General features: G+C 42.3%; 1 protein-coding gene across 1 annotated transcript; it reads right to left on the reverse strand.

The window, feature by feature from the left end:
* Window positions 1–1,609: 1,609 nt before the first annotated feature.
* On the reverse strand, window positions 1,610–25,329 carry Rtca (RNA 3'-terminal phosphate cyclase). The gene is made up of 11 exons (XM_057794185.1): window positions 25,115–25,329; window positions 24,924–25,024; window positions 23,556–23,699; window positions 22,587–22,710; window positions 19,774–19,832; window positions 17,648–17,789; window positions 15,468–15,592; window positions 13,713–13,771; window positions 8,973–9,067; window positions 7,057–7,161; window positions 1,610–3,174 (listed from the first exon to the last, which is right to left on the reverse strand). Exons 1-11 carry the CDS (start codon window positions 25,157–25,159, stop codon window positions 3,073–3,075), a joined length of 1,101 nt encoding a protein of 366 aa, XP_057650168.1. The 5' UTR covers window positions 25,160–25,329; the 3' UTR covers window positions 1,610–3,072.
* Between the last annotated feature and the right edge of the window lie 1,255 nt (window positions 25,330–26,584).

Consider the following 26,584-nt stretch of genomic DNA (forward strand, 5'->3'; position numbering starts at 1 on the left):
GAGATCCATACTGACACCCCAGCACACAGGCGAGAAGCTGGTGTGCTGCTCTGGAGACAGCTCAGAAGTAATAGCATTTCCTGCTCTTCCAGAAGGCTTAACTTCCTTGTTTTAGGGGGAGTTGGTTTTTGATTGTTTTGGTTTTGGCTTGTTGGGTTTTGGGTTTTTTGTTGTTGTTGTTGTTTCGCTGGTTAGTTGGTTTGGTTTTTTGAGACCGGGTTTCTCTGTGTAGCCCTGGCTGTCTTGGAACTCACTCCGTAGAACTCAAACTCAGAAATCCGCCTGCCTCTGCCTCTCAAGTACTGGGATTAAAGGTGTGTGCCGCCACCACCACTCGGCTCCAAGTTCAGAAAGGCATCCTGATGTCAGCCTGCCATCCACCTGGGCACTGGCACAGATGGAGCACCCCATACACGTATATGCACACACACACACATATACCACATACTTACATGCACAACAGATAAATAATCTAACGGGTTTCTGTAAATGTTTCTAATAATCATAAACATTAGCTTTACTTAAAGATGCACTGTTGCAATGATGCTCATTCATTCATGTAATCACTGACGCTCATTTTACATAGTATACAGAGACACAAGTGTGTATCTTTGAGTAGGCTTTGAGAATAAGAAATCAAGTCTTTATTTCTAGTGCCCTGGAGATTTTCGTACAGTCTAGGAGAATGCAGACAAAATAATAGCAATATTAGAATGGGGTGGTAACTTCTGAGAAGAGGAATAAGAGCAGGTTATGAAAGAGAAGCTAAAAAGAACCCACTAACCTGCTCTGCTTTCAGGCACCTCATTCTGAGGAAGAAATATGTAAGCAGGGAAAGCTGAAAGCCAGTTCTCTAAATTTACTCCCCATGTAGGCAAACAGAAACCAAAGGCTTGGTAAAAACCAAGGTTATGAGTTTAAATAACATTAGTTAGTTTTTGTGGGCATGAGATTTAGCACAGGGGCTAAGGAACGCATTGCAATCACTTTTATCACCGAGTTACATCGCAGTCCCTAAAATGCTCTTAAAGGGTATAAAGTTAGTGTATGGAGTTAGTGCTGTAATGTTACTTGGGAGGCAGAGGCAGGAGGACCAAGTTCTAGACCAGCCTCAGCTAAATAGGGAGTGCATGGTCCACCTGAACTGTATGAGGACCCTGCCTAATAGTGTTAAAGAGCTGTACTGAGAGTCATATCCACACAACTGTTTGTATTTACAAAAATAAAAAAGGAGCTGAATTGTTTTAGAAAAGTGCAGACTCGATTGGGGGAGGGGGAGGGAACGGGAGGTGGTGGCGGGGAAGAGGCAGAAATCTTTAATAATTAAATTAATTAATTAATAAAAAAATAAAAAATAAAAAAAATAAAACTGTAGCAGTAGTTTACAGTTCTAGCAAAGAGGAAAGTTGTGGGGTTAAACTTTGTGTTTTCTTTCTCATAGAACCTTCTAAAAAGGTATTTTATGTGTTCTTTTTTAACAAATATTGTGTACAACCTTTAAAACATCGATGTTTGGATCAAAACAAGACCCAACTTATTTTCTGCTTGCTGTAAATTAAGCAAACATGCTATAATAAAAACAAAATGAAGGAAAAAAAAAAAAAAGAAAAGAAAAGTGCAGACTCAGTTTCCTGAGAGTAACAAAACTTTCCAATTGGCCTATCTTTTTGACAAACTGAGGTTCAACAGCGGCGCCCACCCACATCAGGCATCTCCCCATTAGTGCTGCTGAGTTCACATCTCACTCTCAGATGCCCAGGCTGCGCTCCAGTTTCCCTCAACACTGCTGACGGCACTCAATCAGCATAAAGAGTCACACCAACCTGAAAGAGACCCCGACTTACCATAATCCTAAAAGCTTTACTCGAAAGATAAAATTATACCTCATATCTCGATTATTGCAGAGTGAGCACCTTACAAGGCTTACTTACATTGTGAACATGTAATTAATTATTCTTCTATGAAGCAAACTACATCTACTATCCCAGGCTAGTGACACCATTGGCAAGGATAATGACCATATTCTGCTCCCGCAGACTGGTCCATACATAAGAATTCAAACTTCCTGAATGTATTTCAGCAGTCTCTCTGAATTGACTTGGACAATGTTTGACTTATCATCACTAGGCAAGGTCCATCCACGTTTTCATGAACTACACACAGCACTGATAAACACAGCACACTGAACTAAAACATCAGATGGGGTTCACTTGAGCCATATCCTACATGCTGGCTAGGTGTGAAGTAGCAGAGAGCAATTCTGGCACACTTCTGTTCTACAGGAACTCAACTATTCTGGAATAATCCCAGCCAAGACAGACGTGTTTGGGACGAATGTGGCCAAACCTGCTAGAGTTACAATGATGTGCCGTGAACTTGACGGAAACACTCTTTGGGGCACACCTCAATGGTCAGTTCAACTGTTCCTGCACACTGGAGCCCTCATCAGGTCCAGTGTCATTTGAAGGCAAACACTATAATACAACTATTGATCTGATAAGCAAGCAGCTACTAAGTCTGTAGTGGGCAAGTAAGCAGCATACATAATATTGATATCCTGGACAAAGTGATAACCCACATCACAGATGGGACAGGGCAGAAGGTATACGATTTCATCATGCTACTCAGAAAGGAGTTGCATTCAGAACTGATGAGTTATTTATGTTGAATTTTCTAGTTAATATTTCAGGACCAAAGTTGACCCTAGGTAGCTCAAACTAAAGAAAGTGAAACTGCAGGGAAGGTCATTAGTAATACAAATTACAGATCAAATCTGTGTCCCTTGCTTAATTTATTACACTAAAAAGAGAGAGAAGACGCAGCACATATTTGGGATATAAACAGCACTTGATTTCAATACTTTAATACTGAAATTTACTATCATATTTAGCAAGTTTTGTCTTTTACTGTTTACATCTCAGAAGATATTCAAGTTGTGCCGGCCACAAGGAAACAGTCTCAGCAACTGAACGCACTTCATCCCCAAAGTCAGCCAAGCCCTGCAGTATCTTCCTTCGTAGGCTCTGTGCTACAGCACGTATAAATCAGTTACTGCAACAGGGAGTAAATACCCTAGAGATGTGGATTTGTCATCCCGATCCCTTCACACTCAATGATGTAAGTGTCTTTAGAGGCATCTTCTTCCTCTTCTGACTTCGTCACAGTAAATTTGGCCTGGAAGCAGAATATTAGTATGTAAGGACACATGAAGAGGACGAAGGCACAGTCCTAGAACTCGAAGTTAAGGAAAGAGAGTTCACACCAAATCCATTTGTTGAAGAAGGCACACACAAAAATCAAGTGACTTGTGAAGAAATTCAGTAGCTTATTTTGTCCAAGGACCATGGTTCTTGTTCACTGTTGTCTGTCAGGACAGAGGAATCAGGCGCCCCTCCACGGCCACTGACTAAGAGCACAGAGACACGTGCAGCTGTGGCAAGTGTGGCTTCTGCGCCGACTGTTGCTTGCACATTTTCTCTTCCCCTCTGTTTTTCTAAAACATAGGTCTGAACCATTTACCTGTCAGATATGACATTATTTGCTCTCACTAAATTTTTCCTGCCAATTTAATTCTCTAAATACATAATTCAAGATGCTAGTTCAGAAGGGTAGGTGGGGCGGAGGGCTGTGGTGACTAACATCCTCCATCATTGAGCTTAACGCTCTCGTTCTCACTTGTTAGCTGAAGCTGGCTTTGAAATATGTGATTTGTCTCTATGCTCTGGAAGAATCATTTTAGGTAAATGCAGTTCCGTTTAATAAAACTGAATTTAAGTCAAAACAATCAAATGGTTTGAGATTCTGGCAAAGGGATTTCAAATCCTTAAGTTTTAGGAGTCTCTAAAATGCAACTTGAAACCATCATCCCGTGGTCTTACTGAGCAGCAACCTTCACAAGCTTTCAGTTTCTGTTTATGTAACTGGGTGCTGTACAAGCAGGCATCTAAAAGTCACTGTGGAATGAACACTGAACACAGAGCAATGGAGCCAAACTCTTATGTGTGGCTGCATTTTTCAAATTACAAACGTGAAAATATGAAACACAAGGAAGAGGGAAATCACTTCAAATTTGTGCTTAACCACACTTACAAAGCCTGAAAGATACAGTTCAAGTCCCACATTTTTACAGATGATTTATTCGTACTGAACCACAGAAAAATAAAGATACATTGGCCCAAATTACCCAGTTAAAATACAACAAAGAGTCTGGGTGTGGTGGTGCACACCTTTAATCCCAGCACTCAGGAGGCAGAGGCAGGTAGACCTTTGAGTCCAAGGCCAGCCTGGTCTACAGAGTGAGTTCCAGGATAACAAGGCTACACAGAGAAACCCTGTTTCAAAAAAAAACCACACACACACACACACACACACACACACACACACACACACACAGAGATGAATTAGAAACAAAAGTCACAAACACCCCAGTTCAGGGGTGTCTACTCAGTTAAGCATACTTAAGTGTTAATATACAACATATTATAAAACTGAAGGCTACAAAGAATAAATAAAACTTGATACCACCTAGTTAAGATCATCGATCTATGATGGAGAAGAGTAGTAACTGTAAATACAGCATGGGGCTGAAAGATGGCTAAGCACTCAAGAGCACTGGCTGTTCTTATAGAGGACCCAGATCCAATCCCAGCACCCACACAGAGAATCACCTATAACTCCAGTTCCAGGAGAGCTGACACCCCTTTCTGGCTTCCCAGGGAATCAGGCACAAATGTGGCACAGACATAAATGCAGGCAAACCATCCATAAATATAAAATAAAGGTAAATTTAAAACTATTAATACTAATAGGATGAAGCTCAGTGACAGATGCTTGCCCGACATGCACAAATCATTGGTTTGGATTCCCAGGGCAGTAAAACACAAAAAGCAAGAAACAAGGGAATCAAAGCTATTATAAAATAATTAATTCACTGCTGTCACCAGATACCATCTGCCTTCAATTCTCCCAACCAGGCTTTTCTTGAAACCCATCTATTTCTTACAACAGCAACTACCAAAACAGGAGTAGAAGCTGCGAAGAGCTGGAAAGAAGAAAAAGTGGGGTGACGGGCTTTGTGCACCTCCCCAGCTGTGATTCTTAATTTCCCTGGTTACACAGGCAGCCACACAGAGACGGACGTTGAGGGAGCTGACAGCCCACCATGCAGGGAGCCCACGAGTAGCACCAACCATGATTATTACTGGGTTTCCTGCTTATTAACCCGGTTAGTCGTTCTGACAGGACACTCATCTTTGCTAGTGAATTATTTCTGGTGACAGAGGGAGTGAAGAGGACAGCTGACACAGGGTCTTGTTATACAACACTGGCACCGGCCTTCAGCTATGATCCTCCTCACAGTGCTAGAATTCTAAGCATGCACCACCATGTCTGGCTCATGAAGAATATTCTCTAGGGTGTGTGTGTGTTTTGTGCTCTTTGCTTCTTTTTTATTCTTTTCTCTTTGTTATTATTATTATTGCTGTTTGTTAGTTTGTTCGTTTTGTTTTATTCTTGTCTTTTTATTTGCTTGTTTGTTTTCTTAAGAAAGGTGTTGCGGCCGGGCGGTGGTGGCGCATGCCTTTAATCCCAGCACTCGGGAGGCAGAGGCAGGCGGATCTCTGTGAGTTCGAGACCAGCCTGATCTACAAGAGCTAGTTCCAGGACAGGCTCCAAAACCACAGAGAAACCCTGTCTCGAAAAACCAAAAAAAAAAAAAAAAAAAAAAAAGAAAGGTGTTGCGTTGGAAGCATGAGACGGTGGGGAGGATCTGGGAGGACATGAAAGAGGGAACTATAATCAGAATATTTTGTAAGAAAATAACTATTTTCAATTAAAAATTTTTAGAGAATGCAATACAGATATTTTATAATCTTTTTATTGCTCTTGTTTTGAAAGTTACTATCGTGTGTGTGTGTGTGTGTGTGTGTGTGTGTGTGTGTGTGTGTGAGTGAGAGACAGGGTTTCTCTGTAACTTTTAGAGCCTGTCCTGGAACTCTCAGACGAGGCTGGCCTTGAACTTACAGAGATCTGCTCACCTCTGCCTCCCAAGTGCTGGTATTAAAGGCATGTGCCAGCACTGCCCTAGGAAAGAGTCATGTCTTATAACCTAGGCTGGCCTGAAATGTGCCAGGTAGACAGAGCTGACCTCTGCCTCCCAAATATGCTGGATTACAGGCGCTCACTGCCATGCCTAATGTGAACTACTTTATAATTTCAAAAAAGTCAACAACCTCATAAAATCTGAGTCATAAATTTTACAGAACTATATTACAGAGAATATATATAGCATGTGGGTGTGGTGGCTCCTGCTGTAACCCAGCACTCCAGAGGCTGAGGCCAGAGGGTCACAAGTACTACTGGTCTACCTAGGAAATTCAAAGACAGCCCAAAATACAGACTGAGACCTTGACTCAGTAAAACTAAACTAAAATCATGCAAGAAATCCCCAAATAAAAATATGCTATGGTACTGGATAAGGAAGAAGAAGCTGTATGTATTCACAGTGAGAGGTAATTTGAAAAGGAAGAAAACACAACAACGGCTTTACTAGCCAGAGAAAATACTTTGTAGATGCTCTACAAAGAAATTAACATTGGTTTTAGAGTGAAGTGAAGAGTCCTGAAGAAAAGGTGTAAACACGAGCTCACACAGTAGTAACAGCAGAATGTCTTCACTCATGGCTGCAGAACCACCGGGCCTTAAAAATGTCCCCCTGGTGTGCTCAAAACCCAGGCTGTGAACAGGAGCTGTAAACCTCCAACAATCTAGTCTCCATCTCAGTTCACCCACAGGCACTCACCATGGTTACCCAGGCTGTGAACAGGAGCTGTAAACCTCCAACAATCTACTCTCCGTCTCAGTTCACCCACAGGCACTCACCATGGTTACCCAGGCTGTGAACAGGAGCTGTAAACCTCCAACAATCTACTCTCCGTCTCAGTTCACCCACAGGCACTCACCATGGTTACCCAGGCTGTGAACATGCACATGTGAACCATGATTATTACAGGGTTTCCTGCTTACTAACCCGGTTAGTCCTTCTAACAGAACACTCACCTTTGCTAGTTGTTCAGCAAAATGTATAGCAGTCTGTGTGTGGAGTGTGACTGGTCCAGTTTTTATTCTGGAAATTCCATTGGCTAGTGCCATGAAAATAATCAGCTATTAAAAAAGAACAAAGAAGAAAAATCTCACAAATATGCTAAGATTTAGAATTTCAAATTCTACAGCTAAGGAAAATACTACTAGAAATCAAAATGGCTTTATAAAGGAATTAAAAGAATAATTTCTACATTTCCAGGAGTTTTAGATGGTGACAGAGAGTCTGTGACTTGATACATGTTTAGCAAGACTGACTTTTAAAATTTTATGTTTCAGAATAAAATAGAGAGCTGGACACTGTTATACTTATTAGACCAAATGTTTCTGCAAGCTGGCATACATGATAAATCTTTCTACTCTTCTAAAATTGCATTTTAAAAGAGAGTATAGAATCCTGGGGATATGGACTTAGGCAAGAAAGAAATGACCAAACATAAAGAAAACTGTCCCAAGAAAATGGTCAAGAAATCCTGAAGAAACCGTCCTCTTCTTTCTCCCTTTTTTCTTTGTTTTGAGGATCAACCACAAGACTCCAGGCATGTTAGGCAAGAGACCTACCACCAGCCAGCCTGAGAGCACACTCCTAAAAGGAGAGACTGGTGACTTGAGAGGAAGATATGGTAGAAGGAAAACACACAGACAGTGAAACATAGAAACATCTCTGCCAGGCCTGGGCATGCACACCTGTGATCCCAACACTCTGGAGGCTGAGACAGGACAGTGAATGTGAGGTCAGAGAGAGACCTTGCCTCAAAAGAAGAGTGGAGGTACACACTCAAGAGTACTTCCCAGTGTGAGTCTGCTCCTGAGTTTGAGGAGGTGACATAACCCAGTTGAGGTATTGACAGGCACAGGAAAACAACGAATGAGCACATAAAAAGGTTTGCGCAGTGATGGATCTGGGGGTGTAACCATTTGATTGGTACTTAAGTCATGAGACTGTAAAAGGTAACCAAGGAAGGAAAGACAGGTAAGAAAACATGAGCCTCAAGCACTTTAAAACTGACAAGAAGAAGACAGCAACTAGCTAGCAAAGCAGCTAGAAGAAGAAAGAGCATTTCAGAACTAAGCAAAGACACACCGAGAACAAGGCGGGTGTGCTAAAGCCAGGCCAAGAAAGGCAGGCACTGCCAGGCAGTGGTGGCACACGCCTTTAATCCCAGCACTCGGGAGGCAGAGGCAGGCGGATCTCTGTGAGTTCAAGGCCAGCCTGGTGTACAGAGCTAGTTCCAGGGGGCTGGAGAGATGGCTCAGAAGTTAAGAGCATTGCCTGCTCTTCCAAAGGTCCTGAGTTCAATTCCCAACAACCACATAGTGGCTCATAACCATCTGTAAAGGGGTCTGGTGCCCTCTTCTGGCCAGCAGGCATACACACAGACAGAATATTGTATACAGAGCTAGTTCCAGGACAGGCTCCAAAGCCACAGAGAAACCCTGTCTCGAAAAACCAAAAAAAAAAAAAAAAAAAAAAAAAAGGCAGGCACTGAAATTCCAGGAACGTAAGCTCTAAAGAAAACTTTTTCAATGATTGGAATAGGACTTTCTATAATTAAATAGCATGTGAAAAAACTATATTTAAGCCAAATATGGTGACACTTATCTGTAATCCCACCATTCAAGAGAAAAAGTGCATACTGAGAATTCCAAATTAGCTCGAGCTAGAAAGCAAGATCCCATTTCAAAATAAAAGGAAAACAAAATGTTCCAGTATAGACATATCTAGATTGGATATACCTTGCATTGAGACCAAGAGAATGAGACAGAAGTGTCTGGATTTTGATGCCACAATTAAAGAAATTTGCATTCAACATAATTATGCTCAAAACTAGCAGGAAGGATGGTTTTGATCCTGAACATGTCATTGTCATTACCTGGTCTTGCAGATACTCGTCCACAGTGCCACCATGTCTAAGATTTGCTAATAGCATTTCTGCAGCTTCAATTCCAACCTTGTCTGCATTCACACCTAAAACAGAAGGTATAGTAATGTAGAAAATAACAAATTACTTCAAGTCATCAAGTTTAACTGAACTAAATAAGGCGACAAACACTTGAAATCCCAGCACTTGAGAACCTACACAGGACTTTCAAGGCCAGCTTAGGCTAAAGAGTGAAATTCTATCCCAGAGTTTAAATGGTACATCCCAATCGGCACTGAGGTAACGTTTTTTAGGCTCTGGACATTAACCAATACACTTTTTGGGAAGCGTCTTATGCTATCTAATCGTCTGAAACTTGAGAAATGACAATGTGTCAATGAACAAGTGGAAGAAACATGGGCTGTTTGGTATCTGCTTAAAAATTACCAATTATGGGACTGTGAATTGTAGGCTGGTTTTTCTTTGCTTTATGTCTAAAAGCCAGTTATGAGTGAGTACATATTATATTTGTTTTTCTGGGTCTGGGTTACCTCACTCAATATGATATTTTCTAGATTGATCCATTTGCCTTCAAATTTGAAGATGCCATATTTTTTTCTGCCATGTAGTACTCCCTTGTGTAAATATACCACATCTTCTTTATCCATTCTTCGGTTGAGGGGCATTTAGGTTGTTTCCAGGTTCTGGCAATGACAAACAATGCTACTATGTGCCGTAAGACAATGATTTGTACCCTGTCAATTGTATTTTAATAAAATGCTGATTGGTCAGTAGCCAGGCAGGAGTATAGGCGGGACAACCAGACAGGAAGTAGAGGCAGGGCGACAAGAACAGGAGAAGTCTGGGAAGAGGAAAGCTTGGTTTACAGTTGTGACCCAGCCACAAAAGAAGCAAGATATGACTGCCTCGCTGAAAAAGGTACCGAGCCACATGGCTAACATAGACAAGAATAATGGGCTAATCTAAGTTATAAGAATTAGTTAATAAGAAGCCTGAGATACTGGGCCAATCAGTTTATAACTAATATAGACTTCTGTGTGATTTCTTTGAGGCTTAAATATGGCGGGAACCAGGCAGGACAGAAACCTCCAGACAACAGCTATGAACATAGCTGAGCACATGTCCTTGTGGCATGATTGAGCATCTTTTGGGTATATATTTGGTATATATTGCTGGGTCTTGAGGTAGGGTGTTTCCTAATTTTCTGAGAAATCTCCATACTGATATCCAAAGTGTCTGTACCAGTTTGCACTCCCACCAGCAATGGAGGAGTGCTTCCTTTACCCCACAACCTCTCCAGCGTAAGTTGTCATCAGCATTTTTCATCATGGCCATTTTTACAGGTGTAAGATGGAATCTCAGAGTTGTTTTGATTTGCATTTCTCTGATGGCTAAGGATGTTGAGCATTTCCTTAAGTGTCTTTCAGCCATTTTAGATTCCTCTTTTGAGAGTTCTCTGTTTAAGTCTGTACCCCATTTTTTTATTGGATTATTTGTTCTTTTGATGACCAATTTCTTGAGTTCTTTGTATATTTTGAAGATCGGGCCTCTGTCTAATGTGGGGTTAGTGAAGAACTTTTCCCATTCTGTGGGATGCCATTTTGTCTTCTTGACTGTGTCCTTTGCTTTACAGAAGCTTCTCAGTTTCAGGAGGGTCCATTTATTAATTGTTCCTCTCAGTGTCTGTGCTACTGGGGTTATATTTAGGAAGTGGTCTCCTTTGTCAATGTGTTCAAGCGTACTTCCCACTTTCTCTTCTATGAGGTTCAGTGTGGTTGGTTTTACATTGAGGTCTTTGATCCATTTGGACTTGAGTTTTGTGCGTGGCGACAGACATGGATCTATTTTCATTCTTCTATATGTTGATATCCAATTATGCCAGCACCATTTGTTGAATATGCTTTCTTTTTTCCATTTTATATTTTTTGCTTCTTGGTCAAAAATTAGGTGTTCTCATCATAAGTGGCTTTTAGACATATAGCAAAGAAAAACCAGCCTACAATTCACAATCTCAGAGAATTTAGACAACAAAAAGGACCCTAAGAGAGACAGACATAAATCTAATCTACAAGAGAAGTAGAAAAAGATAAGATCTCCTGAGTAGATTAGGAGCATGGGGACCATAGGAGAGGGTAGAAGAAGAGGGGGGAGGAAGAGAGGGCAGCAGAGAAAAATATACAGCTCAATAAAAACAAATAAAAAAAATGTGAACATTTTGAAAACAAATTCATTGGGCTTCTGTTAAGAATGTGTTCTTCGGGGCTGGAGAGATGGCTCAGCGGTTAAGAGCATTGCCTGCTCTTCCAAAGGTCCTGAGTTCAATTCCCAGCAACCACATGGTGGCTGACAACCATCTATAATGGGGTCTGGTGCCCTAATCTGGCCTGCAGGCATACAGACAGAATATTGTATACATAATAAATAAATATTTAAAAAAAAAAAAAAGAATGTGTTCTTCTCTGCTGCTGTTCTTTGAAATGTTCTGTAAATGTTAGTCCAGTCCAATTTATATATAGTGGTTTTACTGTTTACTTTTGTTTTGATGACCTGTCTATAGGTAATAATCATGTATTGAAATCACCCGAAGTATTGTTGCGCTCTATCTGTTATATCATATTTAGTAGTGTTTGTTTTATAAAATTGGGTAACCAATGTGATAAGAATATGTGTTTATACACTCTCTTGTTGTGGTTCTTATTTTATCAATATGTAATGACCTTCATTGTCACTTCCACTAATTAACTTTAAAATATATTTTGTGGAATATCAAAAAAAATACTAATTATGGAGCCAGTGAGATGGTTCAGTCAGTAGAGGTTCCTGTGGCCAAGAATGATGACCCAACTTCAAGTTTCAAAACCCACACGGTGAAAATGGAGAACTGGCCCCTGAAACACTCCTCTGGCCTCCCATGTGCTCCATGGTATGCACTGCTTACAAACACTACTCAGGGCTGGCTGGGACATGGTTCAACGCATGTGTGAGGCCCTAGCTTACCCAGAATTGTGAAAAATAAGTACAAAACCAAAATAACAAAGATTGGAGAAGGATAAACAATCAAGAGCACTGAATGTTCTTTCAGGGGACCCAGGTTCAATTCCCAGCACCTATATGATAGCTCACAATGGTAATTCTAGTTCCATGGGGTCCAATACCCTCTTCTGACCTCCCTGGGTATCAGACACAAAAGTGGTGCTCAGACATACATATAGGCAAAACACTCATACACATACACGCATATATAAAATTAATTTTTAAAATAATTTTTAAATAAGTTTTTTTTTTGTTTTTGCAAAGAACTTTGAAATCATTTATTTCTTCCTTCTTGTGTTGCAATAATACAGCCTTCCATAAAGACTAGGAAACAAAGGCATAGAAAAATATCTAAGGCCAGTTTATAACAAAGCTATAACCCAGAGCTATACCTCAGCTTCCAATCTAAAACTTGTGATTTGCACAAGTTACAATTAGTCACAGAAAATCTCATCGGAATTGAAGGATTTTCAGTATCATCTTAAAAAAGAACAGGTGACATTTTCAGAGCAACCATTTAAAGTTTAGTCTTTCACTGTTGATCCCAGAAGTTGGCAAGGCTTGGGTCTGAGGTCAGCGTGGGCTTCAGGGCAAGATATTGCACACAACAACAAATCCCAAACACCAAGATCCGAACAGGTTCTAAATCACTGTAAACATGTCCCTGGCTCTTCTGGTTCCTACTTTCCTACACATTCTAAGTCTTTGGTACAAAGATGAATACAAAATAAGTCTATCAGAAGTAATAAAACTCAAATTCTATATTCTTTAAAAGAAATCTGTTGCTCCAGATAAAAATTTCTTAAAAACTCAGAATAAGACAATTTTATTTGTATTTTGTATCTTTACATTTACTGGATCATATATATATAATCAAGTACACACACACACACACACACAAACACACACACACACACACAAAACTCTTGAGAAAACTGTCAAGAAGAAACTGAATCATCTTTGCAAGATTCCTCCTAAAAATGTCCACAGGAAAACCCTGAGCATAAGACAACCAGACAAATGCAAACTATGAGGAATTCTGCTGAGAAAAATGTTCTGAATTTTTCCAAATGTCAGTATCGTGAGAATTAAAAAGAAAAAGCAAACAGAGAATTCTGTACTAAAGACAAACTAAGCTGGGCACAGTGGCACATGCCTGCAATCCCAGCACTTGGAGAATTGCCAGGCTGGGCTACACAGTGATTAACAGGCCAATGAGGGCTGACCTTGTCTGAAGAAAACCAAATAAAGTAACAAAGTAGAATAAAAGAGTCAATAACCATGACAGGTCAATACTATATAAACATAAATAAATAAATTTGACACGTTCCTAGGCAACTTACTTAATGTGTGGGTATGTCTGTGTAACAAATGTTCAGGTGTAAGGCTAGCACTGTGAATCTGAGGGTATTGGGAATGCCTGCTGCAGTTCATGACTGAGGCATGGCACCCACAATGAACGCTGAAACAGTTCAGAAATGTACACAACACATAGCTAAATATTCACAACTGGTGCACCTAGGAGACCACTTGAGGTCTGACATTTTCTCAAAATACAAAGTTGGGAGAAACGAAGAATTTGCTAACTCTAACAGTTGGTGCTATTTTTAAAATGTCACTCATCATTCTCAACAGTCTACCCTGAAGAGAGATTTTTTAGTGACAGTGGGAATTACAGACCCCTCTCCTTCATTGTACCTCGCTTGCCAAGCGATGATCCAGCAAACAAGCAGCCAGTGGACGTCTCAGCAACAATGCTACACAGGAGGAAAAGAGGGCAATTACCCACACAGTAATACTCTAACTTTCACATCAATGTAACACAAGAGGCTAGTTACTGTTAAACAGGCAAAATTAAATCTGGTCACCTCACTACAGTAGCGAAACTCCTCCCAGACAGTGGCGTTGGGCAAAGTCTGCAGATTCTAATGTACTCACATGTAAAGAAAGCCGCCCCCTCCCCTACACGTATTCTGTCATTAACTAGGTCGTTACCAGCACAGTGTTAGAAAGCACTCTATGGTCATTTGAAATGAAAAGGTCTTCATGCAGACTTGGCTTTGTTCCAGGGTTTATTACACAGTACTTGCAAAGACAGCAAACGCTTACTTTAACCTTTGTACTTTTCTGAATAAAGTGACTTGAAATGTAAGTATTCACAAAACACTGTGCTTCTACACTTCAAAAACATCAATTAAAGAATTTTTGTAACTTGAAAGACATCATTACCATACTAAGTATTCGTAAATTAGTTTCATACTTAAGGCATCTTTAAAAAACTGGAAATATTTCTGTTAGCGTTAGTTTCAAAGATTACTCTCGGATTAGCTTAAATATTTAAATTCAGGGGGCTGGAGAGAGAGTTCAGTGGCTAAGAAAACTGCTCTTGCAGAGGACCCAAGTTCAGTACCTAGCATCACACAGGGCAGCTCACAAGTGCTAAGAACTCAGTGTCCCCTTCTGTACTCCATAGATGCCTACTCCCACATACATGTAACTAAAATAATAAATCCTAAAAAACAACAATTTAAGTTCACTACAATTGTCCCTCAGTATTCACGGGGAGTTCAGGATCTACACGAGGATACTAAAAATCTAAGGATGTCCTAGTCCTTTATTTAAATAATATCGTATCAACTAGCTCACACCTGTAATCTAGCACCAGGATTACTGACCATCTGAGGCCGGCCTGGACTACAGAGTGAGATCTGATTCAACAAACCAAATAACAGGCTGAGCATGTGGCACACGCCTGTCCTCCCAGAAGGGAAGGAGGGGGATCATGAGTTCAAGGAGATCCTTCAACCTACACAAAGTTCAAAGTCAGACTATACTACGTGAGGCCTTGTTTCAAAAAACAAAAGAGAACTGAGGTAGCATTGGCATCAAACTTGTAGGCACGTCCTCCCAAACACTCTGAATCATCTCTAGATTAGACTCGTACTGCAAAGTACTCACTTTGTACAGTCATTACACTGTACTGTTTAAGGAATGACAAGGGGGAAAATGCCTGTACACTTACAACAGAAACTTGTTTTTCCCAAGTACTTTTATCTGGAGTTGCTTGAATTATGATCATGGGACCCACAGATAACACCTACAAAGTACAAAATACCTTAGGAAACAAAATCACAATGCCCATTTTCTTGGTGTTCTGCTTACGTTTGATTTAAGACAGTAGCTTGATAAAGCGCCCAGGCTGCCTTCAAACACGCTGTGCAGCCTAGGCCTAAGGTGCCCTCAAACTTGTGACTCTCAACCCCTGTCTCGTGAGTTTCGGAAGTACAGCTATGTGACACCAAGCTTCAGTCAAATAACCACACTAATTCACTAAACTGTTGTTTTAAGTGGAAATTCCCTTGCAAATATGTTGTAGAACCCTAAACTGAGCAATAGTCCTTCAACTCTTTGATGGGTAATGATGTCAGGAAATGTCTAAGTCCATGCTCTCACATGATTCCACTCCCGTTGCCAAACGCTTGGTCCCTGGGCTCTTGCAGAGGCTGAATGTTGACGTAGAGATCCCTGATTTCCTTTCTGATGCAGCGCACGGCCGCCGCCGCCATGTCTTTTGCTACCTATTTTGGAAAATCAGAAAAGGAAAATGAATTCATCACTGGTTATTTAGACAATTTGTTTTTAAACTTTTTTCCCTCTCTTTTGGTTTGTTTTTTGAGATAGGGTGTGACTGTGTTGTGTAGCTCTGGCTGTCACAATTGCTTTCAATCCTATAAAATTATACATAGTCAGCTTTTCCATGCACCATTTAAAAACTTCCAGAGAGAGCTCTGACTTAAGAAAAATGTAAAAGAAAAGACATCCAAATTAAGTTCTGGGGAACTGGGGTGATCTGATCATTCAGCAGTTAAAAGCTGTTCTTGCAGAGGATATGAGTTCAGTTCTCAGCGCCCACACGTAACAGCCAACCCTTAACTCCAGTTTCAGAGGATTTCACATCCTCTTCTGACCTCTGCAGGCACAAGGCACACATGCAGTACACATTCATATATGAAGGGAAAACACATACATAAGAATAAAATAAATTAGGGCTGGAGCAGTCTCAGCAGTTAAGAACACTGTCTATTCTTCCGGAGGACCCATTTTTGATACTAAGCACCCACATGGCAGCTTACCACCATCTGCCAATCCAGCCCCAAAGGGATCCAACGCCCTCTTCTGGCCTCATAAGGCAATGCATATACACGGAACATATAACATGCAAAATACCCACACACAAAAATAATGAAAGTTCAAAAGTTGGGCAGTGGTGAACGCCTTTAATCCCAGCACTTGGGAAGCAGAGGCAGGGGATCTCTGTGAGTTTGAGGCCAGCTTAGTGTACAGAGTGAGATCCAGGACAGCCAGGACTGTACAACACAGTGAAACCCTATTTTGAAAAACCAACCAAACAAACAAATTACAACACACACATACACAAAACAACAACAAAGCTTAAAAACAAAAAAGTATAGCACAAATTCTAATTGGTCTTAATAGTGTGTGCCACCACTGCCTGGCCTCTATTGCTTAGTTCTGCACTCTGAATTTCAGGCAAGTTTTATTTGTTATAGCATGAAAAATATCGCCACAAAAAAGAAAACAAAACAAAAAAATTCTGCCAGGCAGGATAGGGCACACCTTCAATATCACTATTTGAAAGACAGAAACAAGTAGAACTCTCTATATTTGAAGCCAGCCTGATGTTCATGGTGAGTTCCAAGCCAGTCAGAGTTACATGGCGAACCCTATCTGAAACAAAACAGAACAAACAAAATAAGTATGTTTTTTGGGCCACCTTGGTTGAGATGGCCCAGTGGGTAAAGGCACCTGCTGGCAAGCCTGTGACATGAGTCAGAGCTCCAGGGATCACATGGTAAGGGAGTGAAATGGCTCCCATAGGCTGGCCTTTGTTTCCACACACACACTGTGGCATGTGCTGCCACCTACTTCCATACGTGTGCCCTGGAATGCAGCCCGATCCCTACCACACAAAAGAAATAAACATAGGGGCTGAAGAGATGGCTCAGCGGTTAAGAGCACTGGCTGCTCTTCCAAAGGTCCTGAGTTCAATTCCCAGCAACCATGTGGTGGCTCACAACCATCTGTAATGAGATTTGGTGCCCTCTTCTGGCGTGCGGACATACATGGAGGCAGAATGTTGTATACATAATAAATAAATCTTAAAAATAAATATTAAAAAAAAAAAGAAATAAACATAATTAAAAATAAAAGTTCTCAGGGTGGGCATGTAGCTCAGGGGGAGTGTGTTGCCCAGCTCACACGAATCCTGGGATTTCCTGGGCCTGTAAGTTCAAGGCCATCATCAATTACATCAGAACTACATGAGTCCCCGTTTTGAAAAAAACAAACTAACAACATTTTAGAGGTAGAGACAGGAAGCGCGCTGAAAGTTCAAGACCATCTGGTCTACCAGGTAAGTTCCAGGAACCCTGGGCTATTCAAAAGACCCTACTTTAAACAAGAACAAAAACCTCAGAAGAAAAAAAAAAATCAAACACACCTCAAAGTGTCTAAGACTTATTTTGAAAGAAACAAAGAGTATTCTCAAAAAATTGAATGCTGTAGCACTATCAAGGTGTCCATACACTTCTAAGAGCACTAAGACAACTTACTTTTAGTGGCAAAACTCCAGCAACAAAAGCTCTCCCATAAATCTTGGTCACAGAGCCACGATCAGTCAGATTTATCGGGTCCAACTGTTTAACTGGTGACATTCGGATAACGACTTCACCGCCACCTTTTGGGTAATAGCCCCTAGGGAAAGTAGAACAAATACCTCTCCATAACTGAGTACATGACACAGTCTGACAACACATTGCAGTCACAGGAAGGATACCAAACAATATGTAAGTTGTGGAGATACATGGAAAGGCCTGACTCCTATCTGCAGTCTCGGGTGTCCACTCTGTGGTCTGAAGATACACACGACTAGGGACTTAGCATGTGAATACGAGGCCCTGGGTTCAACCCACAGGACAAAGAGAAATCATCGTCCCAGTGACATGAGACTATTTCAGGGGTTCAATGGGTACAGGGCAGTGACGACCACTGAAGACAGTGCAGAACATTTTCCTCACTATTCAAACTGATGTTTGAGAGCATACTGTCTGTGACACCGGCTCTACGGGTTTGTTTTCCAGGCTTAAAATCGGAGCTGGCATATGACAGGCACTCAGATTAATATCTGATCAATACATAACCACTCAACACTAACAAAATTTTACCTCAGTTCTATTCATTTATTGCAGATGCTGAGAACTGTTACACTCTAAGTAGTTAGGAGATGACGTAGTTTAGTCTACAATCTACTAAGATTAAAAATATGGCTGCAAAGAGGTACCAACAGATGAAGAATAAGTGTGAATGCATCCAAAGACTGTCCAAATAGAAATTTTCTATTTTTAAATAAGATTTCTAGTCGAGTGTGGTGGCACATGCCTTTGATCCCAGCACTCAGGAGGCAGAGGCAGGTGGATCTCTATGAGTTAGAGGCCAGCCTGGTCTCAGCCAAAGATACACAGAGAAACCCTGTCTCGAAAAAATAAATAAATAAATATCTCTAATTTTTAAGTAAGCAGGGGATATAAATAACATGAATGTAAAGGGGCAAAGCAGTTTAAGACAGCAGGCAACCCACCGAGTAGTCTGCGACAACTTGAAAGTAGGGGGAAGGTGAAACTAGACAGAAAACCGGGCGAGACCATAAAGCATTAGCTCCAGGCCAAACCCTTCACTCCTGTTACTGAAGAGCAGAGACATCCTTACAGACACACCCCTAAAGGCGGGGCTTTCTTAGGACGGCAGCTCTGACTACACTGGGGAGCAGCCTCTTCATGACTCCAGAGAGCCTAGTGCAGGAGTCCACACAGGGACTCCACTGCCTGCTCAGAGGCGCGGATAACACACACACATGGATAACACAGGAGCGAATAACACACATGTGGGTAAGACCAGTGTGGATGGTACAGTCATGGATAACACAGGTGTGGATAACACAGGAGCGAATAACACACGTGTGGATAAGACCAGTGTGGATGGTACAGTCATGGATAACACACACACATGGATAACACAGGAGCCAATAACACACGTGTGGATAAGACCAGTGTGGATGGTACAGTCATGGATAACACAGGTGTGGATAATACAGGAGCGAATAACACACGTGTGGCTAAGACCAGTGTGGATGGATAATACAGGCATGGATAGCAATAGCTAAGGAAATATTCCCATGAAACTTTTTCTCTCAGTGAACAAATGAACACCGCGAGTATCAGATAAGGTCCTGTAGCTCTACAGTTTACCTTTAAGCCACAATTACTTTCTGTAAGAAATTTATCATGAAGCTGGGTGCTGGTGGTGCACACTTTTAATCCTAGCACTCAGAAAGCAAAGGCAAGAGGATCTCTGTGAACTTGAGGCTAGCCAAGTCTACAGACTGAGTTTCTGGGCAGCCAGAACTGTTAAACAGAGAAACCCTGTCTCAGAAAAAAAAAAAAAAAGAAAGAAAAAGAAATTTATCATGAAATATAACACATTAATAGTATCACAGTAATAGTTCTCTAAACATAACTTTTAACTTTTCCACTAATTTCGGAACTTGTAATAGATGAAAAAGATTAAGGGCCAAGGATAGACTCATTGACAGGGCACTGGCCTGGCACACAAGCCCCTGCGTTGGGTCCCCGGCACTGCTGTCAGAAGGATGGGATGGGACACTAAGGACTGAGGAACTCACCTCATTTTAACGTCACAATTAAACTTGAAACCGAATTTCTCAACGATTGGCTTGAAAACCTGAAAAAGTCAATTGTTCTTTAGTCACTGGTGTGCAGAGATTCACCAAGTTCAATTATTAAATAAAAAAGCCATGCAGTAAGCTGGTCTGTAGGTGCTACAGATACAGAGGGACAACAGCAATACTGAGAGCAATCCTACTGTACATACAAGAACTCCAGTGCACAGCTGAGCACTGAGCGCAGGACTGCACAAGTCTACCTATCAGTCTTCCCGGTGGTAACAACAGTGCGCACAAAGGGACACAAGAGGGCACTAGTGAACAGCCTTCCACCGTATACTGCTTCTCAATATGCTGAATCTATCCGATCGACACTTTACCCTCCATTATTCTCATTTCATATTAGGAACATTTTTTCATAATATCATAAGTTCTTCCCAAGCAATATTCAAATAACATTAACAGTTGAGTAAAATTTATCAATCCATCCTCTAAAGCAGTGAATCTCAACCTTCCTAATACTATACCCTTTACAATTCCTCATTGTGTGGTGACCCCCAACCAAAGATTACTTCAAAGCTACTTCATATCCGTAAGTTTGCTACTGCTGTGAATTGTAATGTAACCATCTGATATGCAGGATATCTGATATTTGACCCCCAAAGGGGTTGCAGCAACTCATAGGTGGAGAACCGCTTCTCTAAGAGTATCTTCCTTGGATGCTACACAATGATAATCATAGTTTATACAAGGCTATGCTCAAGGACCTTAACAGTCACCTTCCACAGTGGCTTATACTGAGCGGTTTCCTCTATGTGAATTACTAGGTAAAGAGGAAGTGACCTTCATTACACATCTCAGCACGCTAAAAAGATGATGCCATCCATCATAACAGCAGCGCTTCACAAGAAGACGGTAATTAAGCCTAAAGCCCACGAAAACACATGCGATCTACTTGAGAGTTTGGCTCCTTTCTCTAGGTTGTCTCCATGTGTGTAGGAGCTATGGACGGCACTAAATTTCTGTTTTGCTTTTTTCAAAGACAGGAGTGGTGATGCAGCCCAGGGCAGAGCGCTTGCCTAACACGTGTAAAGCCCTGGGTCCCCCGCACCCAAACACTCAGATGGGGAGCAGGGTAAGGGGGACTTGAGCACAGAAGCCACCAATGCTCAGTGGGATGCAGGAGCTTTCACAGGTAACAAAGAGGACAGATAGGGCTGAAACATATTTTGGCAGTGTCTGCACATCTTAGTAGTCAATTTGTTCAAAATTGCCAAAACATGGAAGCAACTCAAGTGGCCTCCAACTCATGAGCAGAAAAACAAACTGGTTCCTATACAGAATAAAACCACTTGGCCTTTACTTCAGTAACACTGAGTCTCAAATTTATCATGTAAGTGAAAAAAATCTAGACCCAGGAACTAGCATGAAGCTTAGTTGGTAACACGCCTGGCTAGAATGCACATTTGGCTAGCATGCATGAAGTCATTTTCCAGCAAAAACTGGCCATGGTGGGGCACACTTGCAACTCTAGCCCTGCAGGTAGAAGCGGAGCATTGGAAACACAAGGTTACCCTCCCTACACAGCAATTTAAGGCCAACCGGGGATATAATGACCCTGTTTGAAAAGAGGGAAAAAAAGACCTAATTCTAATGACACACACACGCACACACACGCACACACGCATTACTACTTTAGATGGCATTGTGAAAAAAGCAAAACTAAAAAAAATGGGAAAGTGGTTGCCAGGAGTTAGGGACAGGACTAGCTACCCATAAAGGGTATTTTTTTTTTTTTTAAATAAAACTATCCTATATCTTAGCTATGAAAATTGGTTCACATGTATCTATATGTACAAAATTCCTAAAACTAAATTTAAAGGAATAAATTTAACTGTAAAGAATTATGCCACAATAAACCTCGAGAAAAAAATTAACGCAGATTAAATATCCTCACCTGAAAATGCTCAGACCCAGAAGGGCTTTGAGCTTCTGACTTTCTCAGATTCTGTAGCATTTGCACATACACGATAATGGGATGCACACATGAAACTCACATTTCACACGCTATACACAGACTCTGAAGGAATGAGTGAATGTCTTCGGCACCTGGGCTGTGATCATCCCCATCACATCAAGTCGGGTGGGAATGCTCCACTTGTGCCCCAGGGGAGGGGTACATGCACCACGGCACTGATGGGGCAGTCGGCTCTGGCCTTCTGCTGTGGTTCTGGGGCTGAACTCGGTCATCGGGCTTGCACAGCCAGTGCTGTTACCCAATGAGCCATCTCACTGGCTCAGATTCTGGCATACTTGGTATTTCAGTGCTACACTCACCCTGTGCCACTTTTCCCCCATAAGCACACCGTACTAAAGTAAAAACTGGTAATTTATATAATAACTGATACAATTTATATAATTATACTTTTAGGTCCTTAAAGACTCAGTATGAATACTATCTTTTTTTTTTTATATTTCTATTTATTTATTTATTTATTTTTATTATATATACAATATTCTGTCTGTGTGTATGCCTGCAGGCCAGAAGAGGGCACCAGACCCCAGTACAGATGGTTGTGAGTCACCATGTGGTTGCTGGGAATTGAACTCAGGACCTTTGGAAGAGCAGGCAATGCTCTTAACCTCTGAGCCATCTCTCCAGCCCCCTACTATCTTAATTTATAATGCAAATCCTAAAGTGAACCTTAATCTGTCCCCTCTCCTTCAACAGAATTAGAAAACATGCCTGAAGAGGAATGTTCACGAAGATATTGCAGACATAGTTAAAGAGAGAGCACGAGGCCGCCCCTTACCATCATGGTGTAATCAATCTGTGGGGCCATCTCAGCATTAGTTCCGCCTTTCAAACGAAGTTCCGACGGAGAAGCAGCGAACAGAACACAAGGCATTGAAACCTGCATCAAGAGGCACACACTCCTAAGGAAAAGGCAGAACACGCTTAACTGTACTGTCTCTTGATTCTCAGGACAGCTGTACTCGTTACTGCAAACCAGTGGGACTTGTGGCTCAGACAATGCGGAAGTCAGAACCCTCCAGTGTCTAAAGGGTAGGATGCTGAACCTCAGGGAAATATTTCCAATTAGAAAGATGATAAGCAAACTGGGTTGAGGTAATAAATCAATAATAAAAGGCTTCAGCCTCTTGATTGTGAGGCCTTCGTTGAGTACCCAGCACCACCAAAAATATTAGAAAAAAAAAATGTGGCCGGCAAGTGGTGGGGCACACCTTTAATCCCAGTACCTGGGAGACAGAGGCAGGAGGATCTCTGTGAGTTCAAAATCAGCCTGGTCTACAGAGCTAGTTCCAGGACAGCCAGAGCTACTCAGAGAAATCCTGCCTCAATAAAAAATTAAATAAATAAAGGGACGGATGGATGAATGAATGCTATAACTCAAGAAGTACAGAGTGAGTTATAAGACAGTGAGGGCCACACAGAGAAACCCTGTCCCAATAAATAAGTAAATAGATGGATTGATGGATGAATGATAAATGAATAAATGCTATAACTCAACAAGTACAAAGATACAGAACAGCCAAGGCCACACAGAGAAACCCGGTCTCAATGAATGAATGAATGAATGCTATGGCTCAACGAGCAGGCACCCAAAGATTCACATCCACTGTCTTTAACCTTGAAAGGTCTATTATTTACATTTTAAGGGCGAGAAAACTGGATCTCTAAAGGGTTAAAGAGCATGCCCAGGAAGCATCAGAAACCGCAACGGAACTGAAGCCTGGATGGAGCACTAGGTGCAACATACCCTGCGGTCTTCGTATCCGCTGTGTGGATTCCACCTCTGATCTTCTCCGGTGTGAAGGTTATCTCTGTTGAGCCGATTTCTGCCCCCTCCAGGTTCCCATCACACAAATCGCGAACCATTTCCAGTCCAGATAAATGCTGAGGCCTTCAGGTCATAATACTGCATCAAAACGTGTGCAATCAGGCTGCCTATATTAATACCCCACTCTACGGAACCGCTACAGAAGCAATGGCCAGAAAGCAAGTGCCGTGTCTTCAATGGCAGAGCTTCAACTGGGGTTTTTAACGCACTTAGACTCACTGCTTACAGGCAACTTTTTAAAGGTTTCAAGACTGGTTATTTAGGCTACAAACACACACCAAGGAACTGTTACAAACTCCGTGTGCATAAAAGGAAAAATAGAGCCGGGCGGTGGTGGCGCACGCCTTTAATCCCAGCACTTGGGAGGCAGAGGCAGGCGGATCTCTGTGAGTTCGAGACCAGCCTGGTCTACAAGAGCTAGTTCCAGGACAGGCTCCAAAACCACAGAGAAACCCTGTCTCGAAAAACCAAAAAAAAAAAAAGGAAAAATAGAACTACCTACGTGCTACCAGCCTTGCTTGCCTTCTACTAAATAACCAACCCATGACACCTCTCACTCCCTAAATTCTACGTTGAGGCCTCAACCCACACAAAATAGGATTGTTTAAATAATTTTTTTTTTTTTTTTGGTTTTTCGAGACAGGGTTTCTCTGTGGTTTTGGAGCCTGTCCTGGAACTAGCTCTTGTAGACCAGGCTGGTCTCGAACTCACAGAGATCCACCTGCCTCTGCCTCCCGAGTGCTGGGATTAAAGGCGTGCGCCACCACCGCCCGGCAGGATTGTTTAAATAAGATCCTTTAAAGCTTCAATTAAATTAAAGACAAGCTATGAACCCTCACTATTGTGTGCGCTAACAATCTGACTGCTATTCTTATAAAACGAGATTGATTGTGGGATAGGGATGTGGCTCCGTGGAGGTGCATAGGATGGAGGAAGCGTTAGGTTTCATCCCCAGAACTATATAAACTGGGCATGGTGGCACACAGTTGTAATTCTAGCATTTGAGAATTGGAGACAGGAGAATCAAAAGTTCAAGGTTATTATTCCCATCTAGGGATTACCCTGGGCTAGATGAGAGAGAATCTAAGGGAAACACAAGTGACAAACTACCGTGTTTCAATGCGTCCCAAGGACAACTCGCAGCCCGTCTTAGGGACGGGAAAGACGGGCGAGGGCACTCTGGACGCTGCCCCGGGCATCCTCTGCTCCACAACCCGGGCTCCAATCCCGGTCTCCCAGGCCGGCGACCTAGACTCAGGGTCCTGACTCCCCACGCGCCCGCAATACCTGAGGCCCGGTGTGCTGCGGCCCGCACGGATCTTCTGCACGCGCAAGGGGAGGCCCAGGAGGCAACTCAGGGCGGTGGAGACCCTGAGGATCTGGCCGCCCTGCAGAGCACCGGGGACAAGAAACGAGGGACGTTGAATGGAGGCTCCACCGCCACGCCTCGCCCCGCCCCCACACAGCCCCGCACTCACCCCTTCCATGATCCCGCCGTCCACCTCCACCCGCTGCCCCTCCATCGCTGGCGCGCGTGAGCTCGACCCGCAGCGACCACGCCCCGGCTGCCACAGGGAAAGGACCGGGCGCCGACGAGCCCGCAGTCCCGACACTGCGCTTCCGGTCCGAGCTTGCCGGAAGGAGAAAATCAGTGCCTCTGGGGAAAGCCTCCCTGCGGGAACAAATTCCTCTGTGGACCAGGCCCGCCGTCTGTACGCATGCGCGCTGCCCGGAGCTCAGAAGAGGCTGCGCAGAGAGTTGTCGGCCTATATTCCCAAACTCGGGGAGCTGGGCTGACCGCAAGGGGGTGACACAGCCAAACCTTCTGGTTCCAGAAGACCTTTTCCCAACAGGTACATTCTTCAGTTGTCCCTCAGGCTGGTGTTTTAACTTTCCCCACAATCGTGTGTTGCTCTGCTTTCTCCAGCGTCCTTGGGTACCTGAAAGACTTAGGAAATGAGTCTGAGTCGCCTGGATTGTGTGGTGTAAACATCACTACCTCTGTGCTGTTCTGACTCGATGTTCTGGAAACACATAGAATGAATTGTGTGGTGTAAACATCACTACCTCTGTGCTGTTCTGACTCGATGTTCTGGAAACACATAGAATACTTAAACCAATCTAGAACATGCTCCAAGATACTAATCAGGGCAGTACTCCTAGTTGAGATTTGGACTATTAACTATGGTTGCATGGTTACTTAACTTGTTTATCATCAGAGCCCGTGCTCCAGCAACCCTAACAAAGAAAGGTTCAGCCATCCCTTCTTAGTAGCTAATCCCCCCCCCCAAAAAAAAGTAATAATGAAGAGCAGAAAACGGAGATTTATTAAATATGGTTCCATTGGGAAGAGGAAAAAATAGACCAGGTCTAGGTTTAAGTAGAGAGCAATAGAAATGAATAAGTTAAGTAATTCTGGTCAAGGTGTGGCCAAGGCCAAAACTGACCCGTCATTGACTCAGTGCCTCCTGCAAGGTGGTCTAGCCGATTTCAGAATTGTTAAATCTCTCCCTGAGAAACAAGCTTCCTCCCCATCCCACCCTGTCCCTGCCAGCATGTGACCCCAGCCTTTCCTTTGTCCCAAAGTGTGAGACTCTTAGAAAAACTTCATTGTCTCATAGTCTGCTAACCAGAGGGAGAGGCATAAGCCCCTTATCAGTATGAAGACCACTAACTAGAGGCCTGAGCACCCAAAGGAAGAGATGACAGTGATGTACTTTTACAGGCAAAAAATAATGAGAAGTCGAGGCAAGACTGTGGCTTTGGGAACAGAATATAAATGTTGTACTTTTTAAAAATCTTTTTAATCACCTTGTTGTGTGTATGGGTGTATTGCCTACATATTTATCTGTGCACCACATGAATGCCTGGTGCCCACAGAGGCCTGAAGAGGGCATCAAATTCCCCAGGACTGGAGTTACAGAAGATTGTGAGTCACCAAGTGAGTG

The sequence above is a fragment of the Chionomys nivalis genome, chromosome 18 (genome assembly GCF_950005125.1).
Source record: "Chionomys nivalis chromosome 18, mChiNiv1.1, whole genome shotgun sequence".
Taxonomy (NCBI): domain Eukaryota; kingdom Metazoa; phylum Chordata; class Mammalia; order Rodentia; family Cricetidae; genus Chionomys; species Chionomys nivalis.

Coding starts and splice junctions, on each gene's coding strand:
- Rtca (XM_057794185.1), bottom strand. CDS start 25,159: ATGGAGGGGCAGCGGGTGGAGGTGGACGGCGGGATCATGGAAGGG. Junction 19,833..22,586: donor AGATTGATTACACCATGATG/GTAAGGGGCGGC, acceptor TGACTTTTTCAG/GTTTTCAAGCCAATCGTTGA. Junction 7,162..8,972: donor ACGAGTATCTGCAAGACCAG/GTAATGACAATG, acceptor CTTTTTTAATAG/CTGATTATTTTCATGGCACT.